General features: G+C 46.3%; 1 protein-coding gene across 1 annotated transcript in view; it reads left to right on the top strand.

The window, feature by feature from the left end:
• lama2 (laminin, alpha 2) overlaps positions 1-22,291 on the top strand; it is a 76,453-nt gene that overhangs the window by 35,273 nt on the left and 18,889 nt on the right. Inside the window, 26 exon segments of the mRNA XM_029850012.1 lie at positions 118-224; positions 1,388-1,568; positions 2,372-2,508; positions 3,821-3,952; positions 4,426-4,530; positions 6,389-6,532; positions 7,419-7,595; positions 7,701-7,886; positions 8,040-8,158; positions 8,371-8,488; positions 9,902-10,054; positions 11,934-12,058; positions 12,154-12,240; positions 12,314-12,369; positions 13,778-13,920; positions 14,382-14,480; positions 15,006-15,117; positions 17,921-18,083; positions 19,256-19,334; positions 19,414-19,545; positions 19,682-19,798; positions 19,908-20,071; positions 20,304-20,442; positions 21,048-21,150; positions 21,327-21,443; positions 21,750-21,932. Coding sequence (XP_029705872.1) covers positions 118-224; positions 1,388-1,568; positions 2,372-2,508; positions 3,821-3,952; positions 4,426-4,530; positions 6,389-6,532; positions 7,419-7,595; positions 7,701-7,886; positions 8,040-8,158; positions 8,371-8,488; positions 9,902-10,054; positions 11,934-12,058; positions 12,154-12,240; positions 12,314-12,369; positions 13,778-13,920; positions 14,382-14,480; positions 15,006-15,117; positions 17,921-18,083; positions 19,256-19,334; positions 19,414-19,545; positions 19,682-19,798; positions 19,908-20,071; positions 20,304-20,442; positions 21,048-21,150; positions 21,327-21,443; positions 21,750-21,932 — 3,378 coding nt within the window.

Raw genomic sequence — 22,291 nt, 5'->3', positions numbered from 1 at the left:
ATTCTTCCTCTTGTGGTGATATGAACTCTGGGAACGGCTGGGGTTGTTTGTTTGAAACCCACACTCATGAAGGGGATCTGACCGCAGACGTCTTGTCTTTTTTTTTCCCGCTCACAGCGTGTCAGTGTCACACTAATGGCTCCCTCTCTGAGATCTGCAGCCAGGAGACCGGCCAGTGTCAATGCAAAGAAAATGTGATTGGAAGAAAGTGCGATACTTGCCTGGTAAGGACTGCGAACATGCATTTCTATACACACGCACACACACGCGCACACACACGCAGCTGTCATGCATTAGCTAGGATCCCATGTTTGTGCTTTTCTTTCTACTTCTACATGTGACGTCCGTACCACTTTAATCGGTTTGATTTTGGATTGCAGATCTGTTCTCTTCTTCTTTTTCTTTGCTAACCTGCTCTCATTGATCTCGTGTCCACACCCACCCGACACCTCCGCACCGTGATGGCTCCAGCCGACCTGCTGGTGGGACGCAGGGCGCCAGAAGTGCGTGCACTGTCGCTGCAGCCCCCCCGGCTCTATTTCTCAGCGCTGCGATGACGAGGGCCGCTGCATCTGTCGCCCCGGTTTTGCGGGGAGACGCTGTGACTTGCGTCGCCGTGGTTACGGGCGGCGAGAGACCCAGAGGCCTGTGGAGCGCGTTCCTATTGAAGCCGTGCAGCAGAGATGGGGTGGGCCGTCCCGATCGGGGGGGTGTCCCCGTGGGGCGTACAGGCCCGCGGCAGGGGGTAACGAGCACCGCATGTGGGTGACAGTGGTGTGTTTTCAGCTAACGTGTGATTCTATGGAAAGCACATGGAATATAGATGACAGCACAGACCTCAGTGCCTATGTGTCTGCATTTGTTGTGAGGGCTTGAGGACGAATGCATGGAAACGGCAGCATCAGAGCTCTCGTGTGACTTTAGACACTCAGTATTTTGATTTTCAGTATTATTTATTTGATTTTCGCTGTGACTCTTAGTGACAGTTGCTGTGTTTATGACAATATATTGGGTTTTTTTTAGATCCAGCCATATGCTGGATATATGTTTGGTTTAATATTTCATGAATTTATTTCTTTTTTTCCTCCTTTGGCCTGAGGCAACATTCTGGTTCATTATGAAAATCATCTTTGCCGGCTGGGAATGTGTCCGTCCTGATGAGCCGACTCACAGTTCTTTTAATATTAGCAACAGACTGTCAAACCTTGATGTAACATTCAGCTTGTTTGAAGTTGAAGACAAATAACTTCTTCCACCTCATCTTTCATCTTGTCTCTTCGAGCATCTGGTGTTGTTCTAATTTTGCCTTGGAATTCCGACAGCATGTGTTCTCCCGGCCCGTTTCTCCGCTTCCTGTTTACAAGCGCTGTTTTCTTTGCCTTTGCAGTCCCAGACTCACGGCCTGAACACGCGTGGGGTGTGTGCTCCGTGCCACTGTAACTCCTTTGGTTCCAAGTCGTTTGACTGCGACGAGATGGGCCAGTGTCGGTGCCAGCCCGGCGTCACCGGACCCAAATGTGACCGCTGTGCTCGAGGATTCTTCAACTTCCAGGAGGGCGGCTGCACACGTAAGCAGAACCAGCCAGGCAACAAATGTGCGGCTTCTTCATAGAGTACTGACCCACAAAAGGTGTTTGTCGACATGCTGAGGATAAAAAGCACATAAGTGCTGTATTTCCTCTATTCACCCTGCATTTTCTACTGGGATCAGCGCAGCTCCCCAGAGTTAGCTAAAAGCTGTAGCTACATCAAAGCACAGCGCCAACATGTGCGTTTACATTTTTAGCAACACATAAAATACTAAAGGGAAACAAGAGTTGATGGGAACATCTTTGAAGACTGAACACACAGAATAATAATGATGCACAGACAGAATAATAATGACATTACCAGTAAATTATGGAATTAATGATTTCTCATGCAAGTTGGCTGGTGAACAAAGAAAAGAGATGATGATGATGATGATGATGATGATGATGATGATGATGATGATGATGATGATGATGATATGGGTGGACTGTTTTAAAATGATTTAGTAAAAGAAAATTTAAGAGCAAAATCCTGTTTTCTTAGATGCAAATAAAAAAATATTTTGCATCAGTGCCACATTCAGATTCTACCTTATAAATCGACGAGGCCTATTTCCTTTCAATTCTATGTAGTTGCTGTTTCGCAGAAAATTAGAACGCTCAGAACGACAAAGGATGCAACAAATTTCTCTTCACTCCTGTTATTTCATTTCAAAAATAGAACCAGTTTAATTCCAGTGTGTGTTTGCATATTTAATATCAGCCATCTTCTAGTGTGTGTAACATCCCCAGTATTCAAGCATAAACTAGAGCACTGACCTGCCTTCTGTCGCCCTCTTTAGCCTGTGAGTGCAGTCATGTGGGCAACAACTGTGACACTAACACAGGACAGTGTATCTGTCCTCCCAACACCATTGGTGAGCGTTGTGATCGATGTGCTCCCAACCACTGGGGCCATGATATCGTCACTGGATGTAAGGTAAGCCCTGCAAGGAGGGGTTTTCTTCTACACAGAAACCACATGAGTAAATTCATATCGCTATGAATCGTGCCATTGGGGGTAACCTAAAATAGCCTGAATGTTTTGCTTTACATCAAAAATCCCAGTCACAATTAAAGCTGCTCACAGCAGCAGGCTCAGCTCTGTTCATGGAGCGGAAACATCTACTGAAGGTGGCTTTGGTTGCATACTTAAATTCAGTGGTGAGCCTCTGATTTTGGCTCAGATTCTCATAGTAGCTTTTATCAAACTTGAAGGTCAGACAGGTGTCCTCTCCGCTCACAGTAGCATTTTTATAGCCTTTTTTCACACAACTTTTTTCCTCTGTCTGCAAGAGAGCAACAGATGTCAAAAGACTCTGCAGCATCATCTCGTTCTCTTTTGTCTCGTTGCTACTTGATTTCTTTTCATGGTAAATCCTTGTGTTTGTGAGTCATTCTCACACAACAATAAAAGGTAGTTATTCCACTCCAACATTGTTGTCTATTAACAACGGACTTCAAGGGTGCAAGATGGAACTCTTAACAGTAGCAGTAGACCGAGTGATTAGGGGAAGGAACATGAAAGTACCTGAGCTTTCAGTCTAACAACAGACTGATGTGAGTGAAAACATCAGGGCGCTAAAGAGGGAGTAGCCAGATCAGAGCGGCACCAAATGTGCAAGAACAAGAGAACAAAGGAAACACAGAAGGTACAAGACGTGACAGAACGGTCAATCCAGAGTTTAGACACAAGTGACACCCAGATCTGATGACTTGTTGATGACAAACTGTCCTCAGCAGGACGGGAAAAGCGTTATTAGCATTTACTCCAAAGAGAAAGAGCTCTGTTGTCCTTTGGTGCTGGACATGATGCGGAGTGGACTGACATCTGCTAGATCATGGCCGCCGTCCCTGGGATGTCTGGTTCAATGGAATGGTTCAAAGGGGGGCTTTGATCTGAGAAATCGTGTCGCGGTTGTTTTGGTTGGAGTAACAGCGAGGAATAGCCGACCTCCTGAGCAGAGGTCGAAGCGAGCATCATGGCCATCGCGAACGAGAAATACCCATACAGACACGCATTCCAGAGGCTCCAGTGGGTTCTGACACCATGACCTTCAGGTGAGAAGGGACAGCCCCTCAACCAGTGCCTCTGAGGGAGCACTGTTGGCTGCGAAGGAATTCCCCACTGTCCCTGCTCTCCATGCCGATGATGTTGGCTATTGGTTGAAAAACCAACAACATGCTGGTTGAATTTGGAAAGATGTTGTGATATTTGCCATATCATGTGACACACTTCGTGATGTTTGCAGGAGTGTGGCTGCAGCGCGATCGGCTCCGTGAGCCAGCAGTGTAACGTCAACACGGGCTGCTGCTCCTGCCGCGACACCTACAGAGGAGAGAAGTGCAACGAATGTCGGATTGGATTCAGAGACTTTCCTCAGGTAACGAAAATACCAGCTCCATTTGGTCTTGATGGTGTGACTTTTTTCTCCATAGAACTTGATTTCATAATTAGTTTTAGTATTTCAAATGTTTATTTCAAAGACAAGGTTGGAGGAATGGATTTTTCAAAAATGATGTGTGAATAGCACTGAAAATAAATGAAAACCACCCAATTAACCTGTTGACAAGAGTTCGCCGAACATTGGCGGCCAGGTTTTTAAAAAATGTTTTCATTTCTCTGTTTTTGTAAATGTCCTTCTTTTGGGGACTCTCTTTCTTCAGTCATGTAGAAAAAAACCTGAATTTTTGTCTGAACTTGATGTTCCCACTGACACGGGAGCAAGGAGACAGGAACGTTTTCATTTTGCGTGTGGCGCAGCATTAAGCCTGGTCGCGCTCTGCTGGCTCCTGTCCACCTGCTTTACTGCTGATAACAGAAGGACGGCTTTGTCCATGTCCACATGTCCCACAGTGCACCCAGTGCGAGTGTCACTTCTCAGGATCGGACAGCCAGACCTGCGACCCAGAGACACAAGTGTGTGCATGTGCTGATCGAACAGGAAAGTGCAGCTGCAAGGTAAAGATGGATGGATGGATGGATGGATGGATGGATGGATGGATGGATGGATGGATGGATGGATGGATGGATGGATGGATGGATGGATGGACGGACGGATGGATGATGAATGGATAAAGGATGGATGATGGATGGATGGATGGATGGATGGATGGATGGATGGATGGATGGATGGATGGATGATGGATGGATGGATGGATGGATGGAGGATGGATGATGGATGGATGGATGATGGATGGATGGATGGATGGATGATAGATGGATAGAGGATGGATGATGGATGGATGGATGGATGGATGATGGATGGATGGATGGAGGATGGATGATGGATGGATGGATGGATGGATGGATGGATGGATGGATGGATGGATGGATGATGGATGGATAGAGGATGGATAGAGGATGGATGATGGCTGAATGGATGGATGGACGGATGATGGATGGACGGATGGATGGATGGATGGATGGATGGATGGATGGATGGATGGATGGATGATGGATGGATAGAGGATGGATGATGGCTGAATGGATGGATGGATGGATGAACGGATGGATGGATGGATGGATTGATGATGGATGGATGGATGGATGGATGATGGATGGATGGATGGAGGATCGATGGATGGATGGATGGATGGATGGATGGATGATGGATGGATGGATGGATGATGGATGGATGGATGGATGATGGACAGATGATGGATGAATGATGGATGATGGATGATGGATGGATGGATGATGGATGAATGATGGATGATGGATGATGGATGGATGGATGATGGATGGATGATGGATGAATGATGGATGATGGATGATGGATGGATGGATGATGGATGAATGATGGATGATGGATGGATGGATGATGGATGGATAGAGGATGGATAGAGGATGGATGATGGCTGAATGGATGGATGGACGGATGATGGATGGACGGATGGATGGATGGATGGATGGATGGATGGATGGATGGATGGATGGATGGATGGATGGATGGATGATGGATGGATGGATGTGATGATGGATGGATGGATGGATGGATGGATGGATGGATGGATGGATGGATGATGGATGGATGGATGGATGGAGGATCGATGGATGGATGGATGGATGGATGGATGATGGATGGATGGATGGATGATGGATGGATGGATGGATGATGGACGGATGATGGATGAATGATGGATGATGGATGATGGATGGATGGATGATGGATGAATGATGGATGATGGATGGATGGATGATGGATGGATGATGGATGAATGATGGATGATGAATGATGGATGATGGATGATGGATGGATGGATGATGGATGAATGATGGATGATGGATGGATGGATGATGGATGGATGATGGATGAATGATGGATGATGGATGATGGATGGATGAATGATGGATGATGGATGGATGGATGATGGATGGATGATGGATGGTGGATGGATGATGGATGATGGATGGATGGATGATGGATGGATGATGGATGGTGGATGGATGATGGATGGATGATGGATGGATGATGGGATGCTGGATGGTGGATGGATGATGGATGGTGGATGGATGATGGATGGATGATGGATGGTGGATGGATGATGGATGGATGATGATGGATGGATGATGGATGCTGGATGGTGGATGGATGATGGATGGATGATGGATGATGGATGCTGGATGATGGATGATGGATGGATGATGGATGCTGGATGATGGATGGATGATGGATGGATGATGGATGCTGGATGATGGATGGATGATGGATGGATGATGGATGATGGATGGATGATGGATGGATGATGGATGGATGATGGATGGATGATGGCTGGGCTCTCATGGTTTTGCCCTGACATCTGCACTCTGGTTCCAGACCAACGTTGAAGGCCACAGCTGTGGTGCCTGTAAGCCGAGCACCTTTGGGTTGTCGGTGAAAAACCCCCTGGGCTGCAGCAGGTGCTACTGCTACGGACTGACGCTGTCGTGCTCGGAGGCTCCGGGGCTGATCAGGATGTGGGTGAGTGGACGGTGGTCGCTCCTCCGCAGCAGCTTCCTTGCTGAGTCGACAGGAGCGACGCTGCATCTCACCAACGGTTCCTCGTTAATCATCATCGACATGCGACTGACTTTACATTTGATCCCATTAATAGATTCCATCTGTTTGAAGTTGTTTTTTAAAAAACGGGATCATAGAAGTGAAGGTGTTGGGCGTTATAATCGGGTCGGAACCGCGCCTGTTGATCAAACTGGCCTCAGGATCACTGGATAAAAAGGAAAAGGCAGATGAGGATCATTCTCAACATTCTTCTTTTATTTATTCAGGAAAAAACAACAATGGAAGATTTTTGACAGGCTGCTCTTTGTAGAAAAGGTGGTAAAAATTGAATCGCGTCAACCCTCAATGGCTGAGTGGCAGCGCGCTTTTGCTGAAGGACCTTCGTCAAGAATATCTGTCATTTCTTTGATAAATTAACCTCTGAGAGAGAAGCAGATTCATTTAAAAGACATTGGCTTCGTCTATAGTCAGCAGACAGAGGAGAGGAGGGTGGACAGCGAGGGAGGCAGAAAAGGAGAAAAACATTGAGTTCATTGGAAATAGGGAGATTTTCTCTGAACCACTGAATCGTGAGATTACACTGAGTGTGCGGGACACACACACACACACACACACACACACACACAATCTCAACCCCACAATGCAGAATTCATGCACAATTACATACATCACACAAAGAAACATAAACAGTACAAACAGCAGCGACAGGACGCTGCTGCCATGGGAATTGCTCCTGGCCGGGCTTTATACGTGCTTCTCTGCTCCGCCACGATGTATCGCCACGGTTACTGTTCCTGGAAGATGGTCGCGTTGGACATCGCTGAATCGTTGCTGTTTTGTCCTGTAGTTGACCCTGAAGCCGGAGCAGACAGTGCTGCCCCTAGTGGACAGGAGCAACACTGTGGAGACCCGGAGAGGAGTGAGTTTCCAGCACCCTGAGATCCTGGTTCATGCAGATCTGGTGGATCCTGCTCTCACTGAACCCTATTACTGGAAACTGCCCGGGCAGTTCAAAGGCTCCATGGTGGGTTGGTCCGAAGCAAAATTTATCCGAATGCTAATTTGCTAAATCTGTTCCTAAACCCTCCAGAGTGGTTGTAACGTCAGGAGACACTTGCTCTTGTTTTAGATCACAGCTTATGGAGGACAGTTGAAATATGCCGTGTACTACGAGGCCAGAGATGAAACGGGCCCTTCGTCCTATGAGCCTCAGATCATCATCAAAGGGGGCCCCAGCCACAATATCCTGATGACCCGTCACGTACCAGGACTCCAGATTGGTCAACTCACTCGTCACGAGATTGACATGACAGAGGTAGAGTAGGACTGAGGCGGCGCGTTGGAACCTGCCTTAAACCAGCAAATACGTGCGATCCAATAACGTTTTTGATATACGAGCACTGTTACCAACGGCAGGCTAAGAATTATCTGTGTGTGTGTGTGTGCGTGCGTGTGTGTGTGCGCACAGCATGAGTGGAGGTACGCAGATGGTCGGTCTATGACTCGAGAGGACTTTATGGACATTTTGTTCTACGTGGACTATATTCTAATTAAGGCCTCACATGGAAACTTGATGAGACACAGCCGGTGAGACACACACACACGTACACACACACACACACACACACACACACACACACACACACACACACACACACATATACAGTAATATGCTGTAAATATACACGTAGTATTTTATAGGATATAAATGTCATTTCTGATCACAAGATAGCCAGTTTGATGGATTAAAGGCACATTTTTAGCAAGGATCATAATTTCTTGATTTCTCTGTCTTGCAGCATTTCAGAAATCAGTCTGACAGTAGCTGAGGAAGGCAGACCGAGCAAAGATAGCGAGAAAGCGCATCAGATCGAAAAGTGCGACTGTCCCATCGGATACTCGGGGCTCTCCTGCGAGGTGGGTGCACCAATAAGTGTGTGACAGTAGTGTGTGTGTGAGAACAGCACAAAACTACACAACAAAGTTTCAGTAGAATCAAAAACCAGTTTTTTTTTTAAAATTGAGACCAAACATTTGACCATTTTTGTGGGGATTTAAACTTGTATCAACACAGTTATGCAGAAGGGCCATGTACAACGTCTACGGATTCAACAAAAACACATGAAATAAAACCGTTTTGGTTCTATTTGAAGCACAAAATGATGTGGAGGAGTTTGTCACTTCGGGGCAGCGTGCAATCACTCCGAAATAAGCTCAAATCGTGCACGTAGCCTTTTAAATTACAGCCATTAATTACTGTCTGAGCCGGAACTGTCGAGGGAACGGGCGCTTTTTGTATGCTGCTTTCACATTTTGCAGGTCACAGACTCTGCCTTTAATAGCATCTCCCAAATTTCCAAATTTATTTAGCTTTAAGCTTCTGCAAGGCCTTTCACACCCTCCATTCTCTCCTTTTATTTCCCCTTCGGTTCGCTGGGATTAAGCCTCAACGAGTGTCTCTTCCTCTCAGCTGTGATTTTGTCGAAGCAATTGACTTTCAACTGCATCCAGCTCCTTCTCTTAAGCCACAGAAATCATACGGCGGTGACTCAATCTGGAGTTTAATGAGGATTTTGGAGAGACAGCTTATGAGACACTGAGGCAAATAGTTCTGGGCTGCTCCGCTGGATGGCGGTGCCTGGGAGACATTGAGGTATTATTGTTGCTTCCCACAGGAACGCACAAGTTGCCAGCACATTTTTCAACCCGTCTATAACTTTGTCAACTATCAATCGGGATGCAAAGTAGTAGCAATTTAAAACTACATCGCCCCTCCACAGTGAGCCTCCGTCCATAATTGAGAAGGTACAGATCCGACTGAAACGGGGCCAAATGAAAGGTGAGCAGCAGACTAAAGCTACAGCTGAAACGATCAGGCCACAGAGGCCTGAAGAGACAGATGGGCCTCCTATTTGTAGCCGCTGTCATTGTTAATAACGTGGTTTTAAACAGGCCTTTAGCTCAAGCTGAGGGAACAGATGGCCCTTTAAATGGCCTTCATTAATTATTACTGAACAAGAGAGCGTTACCTTGCAGCTACCTACGTGGGCATGCAGGTGTCAGCGGGGTCTCTGATGTGAAGGTGGGTGCACGTACGTCTGAAAGGTACCGAATGCAATCAATCTTAACTGAGCGTGCGTGTCAGCGAGGTAGCGCCCAACTTCCCAGGAATATAACATTTAGTAATAAGTGTGTGTTTGTATTTTAATCATTTACAACGCAGCATAAAGGATGCCTTAAATGTTGACTGTATATTTGTTATATCTGCTATCTGTTGTTGGATCCTCGCCGTCATTGTCTTTCCTGTTCTGTGTCTCTGCGCACGAGCAGGAATGTGCTGCAGGATTCTACCGCCTCCGGGCCGGTTGGCTGGCGTCTGCTCCAGCATCCAAGGTACCCACAGCTGCTGGCATGGGCAGCTGTGTTCAGTGCCAGTGCAGTGGGCATTCTTCCACCTGTGACCCCGAGACGTCCATATGCCAGGTACCTGTGTGTGCGTTCAGGGGCTTGTGTGTCTTGGATGAGTGTCAGCCCTGTAATTAGCCCTGTAATAATTAACAACCCCTGGCTTAGTCATATTTGGGGGAGTTTCGTCTCCTTGAAATAAACTCTGCACAGAGGAAACTGGTGTAAATCCAATCAACTGAGACAGCTAACGAGGAACCATTCAATTAGGTGGCTTAATGCAGTTAGAGGACGGCTGCACAACGCAAGCAGTCAAATAAAAAGCTGTTAACACTTGTATACGGACCAAAAGCTGCTGGCAGCTTTGTTCTCCAGCAACCTTTATTAACAATTGATATGTTTTGTGCTGACAGAGGCTGGGAGTGCTTCACCTTTCATACGTTCATCTCATTAGCTCTGACAGACCTTCTGTTTATGGCTCGCAGTTGTAAATGAGTGGTGCCAGAAATCAAAGGTCTGATATATTTCCTGATATAGGAGCAGGCACCATTGTCCTCATTAGCTGTAGAGATTAAGAATCCCCTTTTTTCTTCATCAATTTGTTTCTTGTTTGTCTTTTTTAACGCTCTTTTTCATCGGTTCATTCTTTTCCACTGCAAAATTTTTGTTTTCCTGCCCCAGTTTGAAGGATGTATCCATCGTCTGGCTTTAGTCATCCCGCCAAGGCTCCATCTCTCACCTGAAATTCTTGCCATTTCTCAGCGTGTTTCATTCTGCCTGAAAGCTATGTTTCCTCTCCCGTTCACATCCCAGCATCATTAGCATTTTTCTAACCAAGCGGGCTAAATTGGATATGCTAAACGAGTTTGTTTCCTTGGTAATTAGCAGTAACGAGCAACACAGGAAGTTAATGGAAAAGACTTGCCTTCTTAGAAAAGCAACTTCCTGTTGCTCTGATTGAAATTCCCATTTCCAACAAAAAGGACAAAACTCAGAATGGCAGGGAAGTCAAAACGGGGGAGGTTGGTCGGGTAATTACAAAGCTCAGAAGCACAAAATCAACGTAAAAATATTTATATTCAACAATTTAAAATACATAAATAGTGTTTAGAGTGTATGTGTCTGTATTTTGACAAACAAATGAGTATGTTTGCTGCCTGCCCTGCAGAAAGAAGCCTTATTAAACTCTTTGACATGCGAAAGTGCACCTGTCAACTAAAAGCCGGCTGTCCGCTGCTCTCGAGGCGCTTCAGCACGCAAGTGACCAGAAAACCACTTATTATGGCGGACGGATGGCTACATTTCCTCCCAGACATTACCCATCCAAGATATTTCTGTGTTTGAAGGTCCGAGAATGGCTCAGAAAGTGTGGGTGGTGGGAGCAAACAGAGTAATGACTTCCTGGCTGCTGCAGTCGGGATGCTCAGCAATGAGGAGCCGCTGCCTCTGTGCAGCCTACTGACAGAGCCACTGGAGTCTGCTATATACAGCTTATATACATCTTATATACAGCTTATAATGCAGCTTATAATGCAGCTTTTCGGTGCTAATATAACACAAGCAGCAGGTAATGACACGCTCCCAAAAGCAGCTTGTACTTGTCATCTTAAATTGCTGCATATCAAAAACTATACGGCGAGATAATTGGAAGCAGTTTGTTAAAAGTCAGCGTGGGACAATCCCTGTGGTCTTGTTCTGTTTGTCAAGGGCAACATTCAGTTGCAACATGCAGATTATAGTGCCGCCAAAAGTGCGCTTACTGTGGTTTGAAAATGGGATAGTTAGCGAAACACTTTAAGGGATTGGCAGTTTACGTTGTAATTGTATTACCCTTTATGCAGAAATAATCAAAATGCTTCAATGAATGAGGGTCGTGTGGGTTAGGGAGGGAAGAGAACTCTAAAGCAGTGCCTTCGCAGTAACAGAGCGCAACAATCCTGTGTGTTCCCGCACACAGAGCTGCCGTGACAACACAGAAGGCGACCGGTGCGAGCGCTGCGCTCCGGGGTTTTACGGTGTCGTCCGGGGTTTCCGCGATGACTGCAAGCCCTGTGCCTGTCCCCTCACCAACCCAGAAAACAAGTACGACTGATCCCTTTTGGGTTGTCTCGAAAGCAACAGGTTTATTCTGCACATGCCAACATGTGTTGACCTTTTTTTGTCCCGCGTATCAAAAGTTTCAGCCCGACTTGTGCAGCGGAAGGATTTGAGGACTACAGATGCACCGCCTGTCCAGAGGGACATGAGGGGAAATACTGTGAGAGGTGAGACAGGAGTCCAGTCCTTCCAGTTGCCTTAGGAAAAGGATACCAGTGTCCCCCCTCTGTGTCCCTCCAGGTGTGCCACAGGTTACCACGGTGACCCAAAGAGCCCAGGCGGGCGCTGCGAGGAATGTAAGTGTTCCGCGTGGGGGGCGTTGCCTGGACCGTGTGACCCCGTCACAGGCCAATGCCGCTGCAGGGTCGGGGCAACGGGACCGTCGTGTGACCAGTGCATGGAAAGGCATGTGTGTGGACCCACTGGGATCATCTGTAAGACCAACTCAGAACTTGTGGCTGCTTTTTTTTTGTCACATTTGTGTTATTTTAAAACTAGTTTGGAAATAAGGGATAAGTTACAAGGTTTTTGTATTTTAATAAAAGTTGTGCCTTAAGTAATTGGAGGATAAATGTCAGTATTGATCAAAAGCCAGAGAACCTGCGCTAACAGCTCATTTGACAAATGTTTCCTCTAATGATTGAATTCTCGGTTTCATGGTGATCAAGCTTCAGACCTCCACATTCCTCCTTTCTTTTCGTTCTTTCTGATCCAGCCATTGTGGGGCACACTTCTGATTCTTACATTGTGTAGACGAGCACAGGCTCTCTGCTCCGGTCCTGATGGCACATGGGATGAATAGAAAAAGTCAAGATTAAAGTAATTTTGAAAATCATTCAGTGCAATTTGCTGCTAATGTAAAATGAATATGTCCATAATGGTGAGGCCACGTTGAGGCCATTAGCATGTCTAGAGGTAGGAGGACATAGAAGGAGAATTTCTAGGAGGCTGACATGAAATTGCCACTCTCACAGAGGAAATTGCTTGCTCAGGTCTGTGTTCAGACACAAAGACTTTGTGTTCAGACACAAAGCGCGTGTTCATAAATTGGGGGCGCTGGTGCTGCGGTGCACCCTGGCACCGCACAATAATGGCAAGTCCTGGTGGTTTCCACAGAGTGGAGCGGTCGGGCTTTTCACTCGTGGCAGACTGATTGCGTTTGGCCTCAATCTTTCTCCCGTTCTATCACACACAGCCCAACTCTCTGGGATCCAGCGTTACTGACGGGGAGAAAGAAGGCTGCTCTGGCATACACCTCAGCGGGGTGTGCGCTGTGCATTTACACAACCTGTGTGTTTGTGGACGCACGCATGTGTGCAGGAAGGCATTGGTGTGTTTGGGTTTTTGTCAGAGATTGATGGGGTTGAACAGCTTTTATTTTATTTAATTTATCTTTGATTTCCCTTGTCTGGAATTTTAATTCCTGTAATAAATCAGCCTCCAGCTACAGAGGCGAATGTTGTACACACACAATGCAGACAAAAAGTGTGCGAGTGTGTACATTCCCTGATCAGTGCATGTGTAAGTGTGTGATTTAAGCCTGCAGTGTGATTTCTTAATGGGTGCTCTTTTCTTTTTTGCTTCATGCTTCGACAGGCATGTTTTCCTGATGCCACTAAAACAGTGTTAAAAAAATAGCCAGCCTGTCAACATCACACACCCGGTGAAAGCTGAACACTCCGCGTCCTTGTTCTGTTTTCCTAGCTTGTGATGATGAATGCTCAGGCCTGCTGATCAGTGACATGGATCGTCTGTATCGCATCATCGCTGATGTCACGCTGACCACCCCTCTCCCGCCACCTTACAAGCTCTTGTACCGCTTCGAGAACATGACGGAGGAGCTGAAGGTAACCCCGTTTGACGTCCTCACTTCTGCTATCATCCGTAACTGCGCGGCCTCCCCAGCCTTGAAATGCAATTTTTACACTGGACACAATAAACAGATGTGCACATTGTGAGCAATTGTGCATTCTCTTTTCTTTTTTTCTCCACTCACTCATTCTGAATGGGTCAGAGGAACATTAGCATGACCATTCACATTAGCTTTAAAGTGTTTTCAATGTCAGATCTGTAGTTTTCTATAATTGCCTCCATTATTACAGCTTATTGAGCATTAACACCATCAAGCCCAGGGTCCTGGAAAAATTATAAATTCACACTTGACCTCCTTCCAGTGAACTGTAATAGGACAGTATGGCTAATTTTTCTTTAGGTCTTGCACTACAGGCGGGTTAAAAGTCTAGCCGTGGGCCAAACTCTGTCAGTCATGTCTGTGTAATTCCTTCATCTCTCTGTTTCTCTCCTGCAGCACATGCTGTCTCCTCAGAGAGCTCCAGAGAGATTACTGCAACTGGCTGACTCCAACCTGGAATCTCTGGTCATTGAGATGGACCAACTGCACAGCCGAGTACACACAATTCTCTCTCTTTTTTTTTTAAATCGCTGCCTTTTTCTTCCCTCTTTTGTCATTTTTCTCACCTGCTTTCTCCCTCACGCAACATCATGGAGGAGGAAGAGACTTTGTAAGGGAAGGAGACGGAAGCAAAAAGCACGACATAGCTAAGCATCATTCAACTGGCTGGCCCTGAGTTGTCTTTGTTTATGTGGCCTTTAGGCTCCTCTAAAGAAATATTAAACATACAAACATATGTTGAAACCCCTGGTTCATGTCTGGAGAAAAGAATACAAAAGCTTTTTTCTGTCCAGTTTTTTTTTCACTATTTTTTTTTTTCACCAAACACACTCAGTAAGCAAGTGAAGAGCACAGGTGACACACAAAAATCAGCTGTGTCAGCATCCGGCTTCCTCGTCTGGTCTCCAGATCTCATCCCGCTTTTGTCCCGACATTTACGCTGCCTTCGTTAGACTCCAGTCGATGTCTTAACTAATTCAACACTTGTTTGTTATTTTGTGTGTGTGTGTGAGCGAGCAGGCTACAAAGGTGTCTGCTGATGGAGAGCAAGTTGAGGATGACGCTGCCAGGATCCATAAACGAGCCGAGGAGCTGGAGCAGTTTGTCAGGGACACGCTGCTGAGAGCCACAGGTAACAGGAAGTGCGCTGCCTCTGCACCCGGTATCTGACGCTAAAGCGAAGGCGACGGACTCGTGTGGCAAATTCAAGTCATTGTAATAGTGAACAATGAACGTAAGAACGTGAGCGGGACGCCGTTTCAAGATTTAGAAAAGGCAGCTTTGAAGCTTTGAGTCAAAACCTCCTTTTCCCTCCTCATTAGAGCAGTAATGAAAATCCCGAACACAATGGCTGGCAGCTCTCAGTGCCAGCTGCTCGCCTGAACAATAAAAATGGCTCCAGCAGGCTGCAGCCTCCATAACCTTGACGATAAGCGTCACCCACTGGGATAATAGAGTACACCGAATTGCCCTGTTGTGTTTTGTTCGCAACTAGTACTTGAGCGACAGTTGTGGGAGGGTCACCGCATGTGGCAACAGGGTGCCCCAGTGAAACCGTGTGTGCTCGTTTGGAGCAGAGCAGGCGAACATGTCCTGAGACGCGCACACACAACGCACAAAGGCTTGGAAATATCACTTCCATGGGAGTATTTTTCACATCACATCAGCGCTTCTCCTGCTCATCTAAAGGGATCTGACTGCTGAGCCGTGGCCACTCGGGGTTACCGCCATTTTAGTTAACGTTCATGTTTTTTACCACAGTGTTCGGGCGCTTGAAGCGGTGCCAAGTGGACAAAATCATTCCCGACGGAGCTTTTGTGCACAGTTTTGTGAAGATGTTGCGATAATAACAGGAATGCCGCTCGCTGGGTTCGAGGTACAAAAGTCAAGGAAATGTTGACAAGAAGGTGAAGGTGCCAGTCGGGCTCATTTCAGGGGAGTTTTTGCAGTTTTTCTTACAGGTTGTTTGGAAAAAGGTTTCCACAATTCTGCGCTGGTTTGTGTTGTGGTTACCACCAACTCCCCGAAAACCAAAATAATGAGAGCTAAGAATCAGACAGTAACGTTGTAGAACCAGAACGTGGAGCTGAGCCAGAGCGAAACAGTGGAAGCCCTTGAGACCACAACAGACTCCTCGTCCTGCTCGCTCTCCTCTGCAGGTGTGAACAGCAGATAGGTGTTCTCTCCCCCCTCGGTATCTCCCTCCTGCTGGGGCAGCTGCCCCCCCCCCACCCCACCCCTTCCATCCTTCTCTGCGTGATCAGAGTCTGATGGAGTTTTTTCTCTCCTGCAACACGGCAGTCAGAAAGAAAAGTCTGAAGGGGCTTGTGTAACGCGTACAGGTGGTCCCGGTCCTTCAGAGCAAGAGCGTGATGATCGCCACATTATGGGATGTCTGGACCTCTGTTTAAAATCGTCCATCCCTCTTTTCTCAGTGCGCTTCTTCAAAATTCTCCCCGGCGAGCATTTTCAAGTAGAGCGCAGCGGCAAAATGAACACGCGTATCAGACGCTGCCGTCTAATAATAATTAATAATTCCTCATCGAAAGTTCAATTATGAGATTGTTTTGGCTGCTGGGATATTTTATTTTATTTTTTTTTAAATAAGAAAGTTACAGAAGCAGCATATTGTGATGAAACTCCTTGTTGTTGCTCCTGGCGCTCTGGCCTGCTGCCTAATCACAGTAGGACGTTAGAGTGTGTGTGTGTGTGTGTGTGTCTGTGTATCTGTGTGTGTGAGAGGGAGAGGAAAAGTGTGTGTTGGGACTGGCTAGATGATTGAGAGTAGTAATTACAGACTTAATTAGTGGCTATCATGAGCATGTACAGAAACACACCTCACACACATATACTGGTGTTCAAATTCACACAAACTTGCACATGCATTCACTCACACACACACACACACACGCACACACACACACACACACATTCAGGCAAAAAGACTAGTCCGATCCCAAGCATGTGGGCCAGTGTTTACCAGATACCACAATATGATTCCATCCACATTTAAGTGTTTAATTGGCTTTTAAATACCACTATGTAATTATAAGGCTGTAATACACACAAACAAGCACAGAGGCTCAAACGTGCACATATACGACTGTAGCACGCATGCACAAACACACACACACACGCGGCACAGCTGTTCATTAGCATGATGGCTTTAGTTCTGTCTTGGTCCTCTAATCACGCCACGTTTACATTTCAAATAAGTAGAAATGCTGCATTGCTACAAAAACATCCAGGCCCACCCACACACTCACACACACACACTCACACACACAAACACACACACACACACCTACAAACACTCAGACACACAGTTGCTTCAGCTTGCTTTAATCACGCCAAGTTAACATTTCAAATGAAAAGCACACGCAGCCAAACAGCTTGCTGTATAAACACAGCCATCCCATCCACACACACACACACACACACACACACACAAACACCCACTTAACTGTCCTCATTAATTCCTGCAGTATTATTCAAATGAGTCTCGCAGTATTTTGCTGCAGTTTCATCATTGATTAATTTGAGATTTCACTGCCTTTAATTTGATAAAAGCAAGATAAACACGGGTTTGCCAAAATCACAGCATTTGAATAGTGTTTAAAGTGGGCTTACGAGTGTGTGTGTGAGTGACTGTGTGTATAAAGGAGTCAAGACCAAACCCACTGACGTTATTTTTCTGTCTTTCTGAGAAGCGAAGCAGAGGAAACATCTTTTAAGGCTGTAGATCGGATCTCTTTAGTGCTCTGTTACTGTATGGACTCCACATGGGATGTTGTTTGAAGATCTGCATGACATTAACAGAATTAGTTATATATTTTCAGAGTTATATATATATTCCAAGCCTAACGTTTAGCATCTCACAAAGCCATTTGTTCTTCCGGTTCCTGACAGCAGTCTGTCTGCCTGTGTGTCCTCAGACCTCCAGCTAAAGGCAGCAGAGGTGAACAAGACGCTCTCGCGGAACGATGGGAGTCCAGACAAAAGCCTGAAGGTGATGAAGGAGGACATCCAGGCGATGCTAGCTGAGATGAGGAAACGACAGCTGGCGGGGCAGAAAAGCATCGCCGAGGACGAGCTCCAGTACGGTCACGCACAAACAAACTCAAAAGCCCACGTGCGCTACGTGCACGTGCACCGTGGCATTCGTCCCGTGTTGTGCAGACAAAAGCGAAGGTTCTAACCAAATAACAGAAAAGAGCGGAAGCCCTGCACGCGTCAGACATCAGGCGTTCCACAGATTTTTCGTCCCATCATGCTTCCCGCTCGTCCTCCAGCTCCTCGATGAGGTCGATGGGTTGATTCGCTGCATGGCTGTAGGGGCAGAAACAGACAGAGAGTCTCAAACAACAAGGGGGAAAAGAAAGGTTGCAGCAGGAGGAGAGAACTGACAGATGGACACAGAGTTGCAGGGGCAAAAACCACCAATTGCAAGAGGCTCAAAGAGAAACTGCCACTGTCACCAAGCTGTGCCTTTGTTTAATAGTTTGAGCCCCCAGGGCAGCTTTTATGCAGAGCCATGAAGCACATTCAGCACCGACTGTGAAATAGCTGCTATAGTAGAAGAAGAAGTGGCGCTCTGGGCATAGAGTTGGGATGTTCGCTGGGCTTTGATGGCGAAAAACGGTCTTAAACATATAACATTTATACCCTAAGCTCTTCCCATGTGTTTCTGAGTTGGTTCTATTTTACGTTCAAAAGCAGCCACATTCTGAACAACGGTAGGGAGGACTGGGTTTTTTAAATTCTTTCAAATAATTATTAAATGCATTAAAAAAGAAAAATCTCTACTCAAGCTTAGCTCAAACTGGGCTAAAGTGCGCCGTTTCCTGCAACCGCTTTTGTTCCTTCAGGATTTCAAAAGGCAGCACACTGGGAGCTGAAGTTTGGAGCTGCGGACAGACAAAAGTACAGTTTTAGGCTAAAAGTTTACAGAAAAAATTAAAATGGGAAGACGTGGACCACTTTTCCAAAGCTTTCTGCGTTTTAAGACATTTCATTTAAACTTGGAGGGTTTTTGGTATTTCATTACTTTAACAGCTTTAGAAACAGAAGCTGGCATTTAAAAAGAGAACAGACTTGGCTGTAACATTTATATAACCTAGTGTTTATTTAAAAGTTATAACAAATATGAGTTGGAAGGACGTCAAGAGTGACGTCATCCAACCCTTCTTGTGCTAATTGGAGCCACTTTATGGGCCATGAATGAGTGAAATTATCAGTTTTCCCAATGTCAATATTCTAAAATTTTTCAGGCTTGCAGCAGAGTTGTATCAAAACGTGCAGAGGTTATTTGGTGACCCCCATCAGTCCACTGAAGACTTGAAAGTAGAGGTAACATCCAACCTCTCCTCTTACCTCCGGTGGCCTTAAATGAACGACCTGACTGACGCCTCTTCATCCGTTTTCTTAGATAAAAGAGAAACTAGCAGATCATGGCGGGAAGCTCCAAGAGGCCCAGGATCTTCTCCACTCGGCCCGGGGAAATACAAGGCAGGCTGGCTCGCTGGCTGAACAAAACCAAGCTAACCTCGCAACCCTGGAGGTGCTCATGTGCACAAACTCTCACCAGTTCACGAGTCTTCATGCTAGCTGCTATCATGAATGCGAAAATGCGCCCGTTAGCAATGACGTAGTGAAAAGGTCGTCATAATGTCGGTGTGTTTTTTTTATTTCTGCAGAGAAAACGCTCTGCGGTCAGTAAAGTGAAGCAGGAAGCCCAGGAGGTCCTGGAACAAGGGGAACATCTGCTGGCTGAAGCGAACCAACTCTCTGACAACATAAACAAGGAAGTTGAGGTACACAAACACTCCTGTCTTATTCAGCCTGTTTTGTATTCGTATGTTTCGTTGGTTTTTTTGCCTTTATGCCAGCAAAGTGAGCAGAGATTGTGTTTTCTGTCTGCAGGAGGCGGAAGAGATGGAAAAAGGGCTGAGTCCACTTGGAGATCAGCTAGAAGAGAGAGTCAGGCACCTGGCCGACGGCCTGGGCAACGGCCGTCTGGCTAATCGCGTGCTGGAGGCGGAGGAGCACGCGCAGCAACTGAATGACTCTGCTGCCATCTTGGATAGGTACCCATAAAAATAGCAAATCAAAAGCACCACTTATATGTCTTAGTTGGCCACTACAACATGTGTTGAGCGCTTATTGGGGAGATGTGCTCGTGGATGTATTTGTGATTTCAGACATTGAATCATTTAGGTGTAAATTTAAAAAAAAAAAACTGAATGAATTCGCTTTGGTTCTTCGTGCATATAATTCATGTTCATATTTTATACACTATCTCTCCTCTGTCCCTCATAGCATTTTGACCGACGCCAAAAGCGTGTCCCTCAATGCAACTGCAGCCTTCAAGGCCTACAGCAATATTAAAGCAAACATTGATGCAGCAGAGAAGGAAGCAAAGGCGGCAAAACAGAGGGCGAGTGAGGCCCTGGATCTGGTACGTGACCTCAACAACCCTTTTCTGTCAACTAATAATGCTGCGCAGATGCATTGCTCCGCGTGTAACCCATGTTGCATTCAGGCGCGTTGTAAGTATTGTAAATGCCAGGCACCATCTGTTCCAGCCGAGGAAGTGTGATGTGAACCCGGGAGTCGGCGTGTTCCGGCTCCTGTTTGTGTGTTTTGCATGCAGCAACAGAACTGCAAGCCTGAGGTTTCAATCGGTCATGGCTGAGAGATCAAAGCACTTCTCTGTCCTCCTGCCCCCCCCCCCCCCACACACACACACACACACTCTCTCTTTTATTATGATGACCACACACACCTGACATCTCTCCTTTCCAACATCCCACAATGCTCACAATATTTATTTATTCTTTTCTATCTCTCTCTCTCTCTCGGGTGCTTTTTGTGAGCGTTTAACCCTGTTTGAGGCCACTTCGTTCTTAATTTATGGGGCTCTTTCCTGTTTGTATGCCTGCAAATTTAGTGCAAGAGACAAAAGGAGACGAAGGATGGACGTGAGGAGACGTGCTGCTTGCTAAATAAACCCAGATTTTCAAATGTGAACACCTTCAGTTCCGATTTGCACCTTTTGTCTAGGCTTTGGGCCCAGAGGTTCCAGTCAGTGAAGAAGCTCAAAGTGCCCTTCAGAAGAGCCACAAGCTGCTAAATCAAGCCCAGCAGCTTGGAAGTGACGTCAAAGGTACCGATGAGATCGGCTTCTGCAGGTCGATGCAATGCTTCGACCAATAATCCCCACAAAACGATGCCGACTGTCAGTGGTGTTTAAAAATGGTGCTAAACAATTCTATTATCTGTGTGTGTGTGTGTGTGTGTGTGTGTGTGTGTGTGTGTGTGTGTGTGTGTGTGTGTGTGTAGAAAATGGTTACAGTGTGATGAGGCTGAAGGGCAGAGTTAAAGCAGCGCGAGACAGAACCAAAGACCTGCTGAGAGCTGTCAATGGAACCATGGAAACGCTCATCACCATCCCCAACGGTACAGTAGCGCCTGTGCACGTGGGGAACGGCTGTGCGTGCGCGTGGGAGGGAAGTAAAGAGAAAGTGGATCGATGTCTCTGCGCTCAGAGGTCAGACGCTCCAGCAAACCCAACTTGACGCATGTCAGTACTCACGCAGGAAGGCAACAGAAGTGCGGCGACGGCGAGGTTATCGGGTCGATCTGCTGTTGGGGATCGCGTCCTGACCCGGGGGTCAGAGCAACGTGTTAGACTGAGACTATGCTATAGTTCATATATGGATTGTGCTGAAACGCCGTCCGTGTGTCCGTCGTGTTGTTGCACAGACACGGCGGCGAGGCTGGCGGCCACGAAGGCTGTCGCGGCAGATGCTAACGCCACCGCCATCGACGTCCTGGAACGCCTCGGGGAATTGAACCTACACCTTCGCGGACTGCAGAGAAACTACAGCGAGCTGGAGGACACCGTCAAGGCGGCCAATCAGATGATCCAGGATCCAGAGAAGAACAGTGAGCTACTTCCTAGTGGGAATCTGTTACTTTGGACATCGTTAATTACTCCTGTGGAGACAATTCAAGTTTCTTTAATCCTGAATCACGAATCTCGAAATGTTTCCATACTTATATTGTTTATCGTTTGGAACTCTCAGTAAAGAACTTGTAATCGTCCCCTTTGACTCTATATAATTAGCACAGTTACATCTGGAGTGCTCATTTTACAGCTTTATAACAGTTTTATTTACTTCACTTATATAAACTCTTTACATACTAAAAACTTCAAAACGAATCAAAATGTTCCTCCAATCTAAAACCTCATGTAACTTCCTTGGACATACCATATGAAGATGTGTACAGCTTTTTTAAAATGG

The sequence above is a fragment of the Takifugu rubripes genome, chromosome 16, assembly GCF_901000725.2.
Source record: "Takifugu rubripes chromosome 16, fTakRub1.2, whole genome shotgun sequence".
Classification (NCBI taxonomy): Eukaryota; Metazoa; Chordata; class Actinopteri; order Tetraodontiformes; family Tetraodontidae; genus Takifugu; species Takifugu rubripes.
The sequence above is the reverse complement of the archived record's forward strand: the minus strand, read 5'-3'. Positions and strand labels throughout refer to the sequence as shown.